Source organism: Rhododendron vialii, chromosome 5a (genome assembly GCF_030253575.1).
Source record: "Rhododendron vialii isolate Sample 1 chromosome 5a, ASM3025357v1".
Lineage (NCBI taxonomy): Eukaryota > Viridiplantae > Streptophyta > Magnoliopsida > Ericales > Ericaceae > Rhododendron > Rhododendron vialii.
In genome coordinates, this window is record NC_080561.1 from 42,555,645 (window position 1) to 42,558,563 (window position 2,919).

The window sequence follows — 2,919 nt, forward strand, 5'->3', positions numbered from 1 at the left end:
GTTTGTCGTGGGCGGTAGTCTGTGGATTCTCTCTCCAACTAAAATTATTCAGTGGCTTTTGGTTCATTACCATGCAATATTTGAACTCTGTTTGCTAGGAAAACCACCACACATTCGTGTTCATACGGAATCCAATATGATTGTGGTATTAGTTGTAGGAAGGATTGAGGGCATGAGTGTGGCGGTGCGTTGGGAGAATCAAATAATTCTTTTTTATCTTTGCTTGGTTCTTCTAGGCCCTAGGTCACATAAATCGTATACTTCATCATGAATTTTCGTTTTTCCTTTCAATCTTTACTCTAATTTCCATTTATAATTTTTGTTTTCACAAATTTTTGCAATTCCGAATAATTTCGAGAGACGTTTTCGCTCTCGTAGGCATTATAATTCCGAATAATTTCGAGAGACGTTTTCGCTCTCGTAGGCATTATAACTTAGCTTGAGCAATAAGCAAGTTCTATTCTAATCACATAACGAGGCAACGAGTAGCACGGAAGTGTCAGCATGAAAGCGTCTTTTCAACCCTATGATGAACTACATGATCAATTGGAGGAAACTTCAATGGTGTAGAGATAGACGTCTCCACGTGACAAATCAGTCAATGTCCCTGCGAAGAATACAGCAGCAGTAGACTAGTACACAAGTATACAGAGAGAAGAGAGAGAGAGAGAGAGAGAGAGAGAGAGATTTACCAAGAGAAAAGCCGGCCGATACAAAAAGCAATTTTTTACAGAGAGTGCGTGTATAATTTAGAGAGAGAGGATCGGAAAATCTCTGTTGGATTCCAAGATCTAGAGAGCATATACACACGGTAACGGGACGCCGCCTCGTTTTTGCGCTTCTGGAAATACCTTTTGCCAAGTACATCAAGTCTATGATAGTCAACTCTCAACCCTAATTGCAAGTATTTTTCGTATGTTGAATATGTATTCTGACTTGGTTCCTTTGGAATGAGATTGGGGGTTATGAAATGGAAGAAAATGCAGCAGCTGTGCACACAGCTATCAATTCGGTACAGGCGTTGGGTAGGGGATTCGATGTGAATTTCGACACCAGATTGCTCTACTGTAAAGGAGTTGGAGGTTCTAGGGTTGTTGAAATCGATAGTAACAACACTAAGGATCTATGGTTGTATGATAATTTGGTCGTGCCTAATGTCTCCAGGGACATCAAGAATTCTCAGGACACGGTTAGGCGTGAGAGCTCTGGGGTTCGCAGTTTTCTTGAGGTATGCTGTTCTTTCTGTGTGCAATAGTACTTGTTTTGTTTATTCAGTGTTTTAAGCTGCGTTTGAGTTGAAAAATAGGAAACAAGAGCAAATGATGATTTGCTATGTCGGGGGAGCATAAGGACACTCTTACACCTATACCAATTCCAACAATAATATGTGTGAACAGAGCTCCTAAAGAGCACACGCACCTTAAACACCCAACAATATAGTACTGTTTATAGTTTTCTGAAGTTAAATGGGTTTTTTTTTCCGTCACTCTGGTTTCTGGACTAGCTTACGCACATCTCATTTAATCTGGAGACCAATCCCACGTCTCTGACGAGGCCAATACCTCGTATGGACTGGCCCCGAAGTAGTTAGAAGCACCAGGCCAATCCGGGGGGGTGGGGTTCTGTTTTCGTATTGTTGTCCTTTCACTTGCTAAATTTCTCAGCCAGTTCATAATTCGAGCACAGCTTTGGGGTGTGTCCACTTGGGATGTCTTGACAGTCAGAGTGTTTTGGGCTAGCTTTTGGCGTTCCATGTTTGGGTAAAAGCGGCTTTGGGGGGCAAAATATTGTTCAGGGTTAAATGGATTTTTCAGCAGTTGCCTCGAAAATGAACAAATTTTTTTGGCTAGCCCAAATAAGTGGGTTAAAGGTAGCTTCTTTTTTTTTGCATTAAGGGCTAGCATTTTTCTGCTAGTTCAAACAGAGCCTTAGAGGTTGTATACATGAACATGTCTGTGCTAGAAACCTCTCTGACTGAGAGTGTGATGCTAATGTAGCTGCCGAAACAGAGTTCGTTTTTAGGGTTGTCTGAGTTAAAGCTATTGAGTTTACTTGGATAGAGCTTGCATTGAAGTAATTGAATGTGGATTAGGCTTAGCAACAAAATAGTCCTGCATAATTTGTTAGTTGTAGCTGACTAGTTAAATAAATCGGAATGCCATCAACTCCTTTGATTCTACGCTTGCCTCTTCAGTCCTTTACTAGTATTTTTAGTTTCCAAATGTATCTCTTCCTATATTTGACTTTGTGTGATTTTGTGTGTGAGTCTGAGAGAGGTCCACTCCATTGTGATGATGCAAAACTCAAGGGGCTGCATGGAGTTCAAAGATAGTGTTTAAATTGTTGCAATTGAAATTTTATAACCCCAGACTTGAATGTATGTGTCAAGCAATCGGCTTAATGTTAGTTCTGATATATGGGTATGTATGAGGAGCCAATCCTCAAGAGCAAGGCGTTATAGCCAATTTGGTTAGAGGCTTATGCAGGAACATGGAGGCACGGTAGTGCTTTTGATTCAACAAGTTCTCACATGTGTACACACATTTTATTTTGAGAAGAGTCCACATTACTTCCACATGGTATATGATACATGAGAGTCTTATGAATTCATTTACTTGCAAATAGGCTGAATTGGGTACTTGCGCCTCTCCTACAAACAACAGAAAGGGAATAAGACTAAAAGAAAGAAGACTATTCTGGAGCTGAAGTCAAGTGAATAGTTAACTACTTGAGTATAATAGTATGTTTCAAGTTTCGTTGAGGCTTGTCCGTCATATGAATACTTAACTACTTCAGAAAGCTTAAGTTTTTTGAATCCTTTCGGAAAACTGCGATGACCAAAATACTATTAGTGCTGAAGATTGAACATTGACTAACTAGTCCATATTACTTTATTATTTGACTTGATGTAGGATGTGG

At 39.9% G+C, this 2,919-nt stretch overlaps 1 protein-coding gene across 1 annotated transcript in view; it reads left to right on the forward strand.

Moving 5' to 3' along the window:
• The first annotated feature begins 464 nt into the window (after window positions 1-464).
• LOC131326149 (MACPF domain-containing protein CAD1-like) overlaps window positions 465-2,919 on the forward strand; it is a 6,600-nt gene continuing 4,145 nt past the window's right edge. The window contains exon 1 of the mRNA XM_058358765.1: window positions 465-1,228. Coding sequence (XP_058214748.1) covers window positions 971-1,228 — 258 coding nt within the window. The 5' untranslated portion in view covers window positions 465-970. The remainder of the gene's footprint in view (window positions 1,229-2,919) is intronic.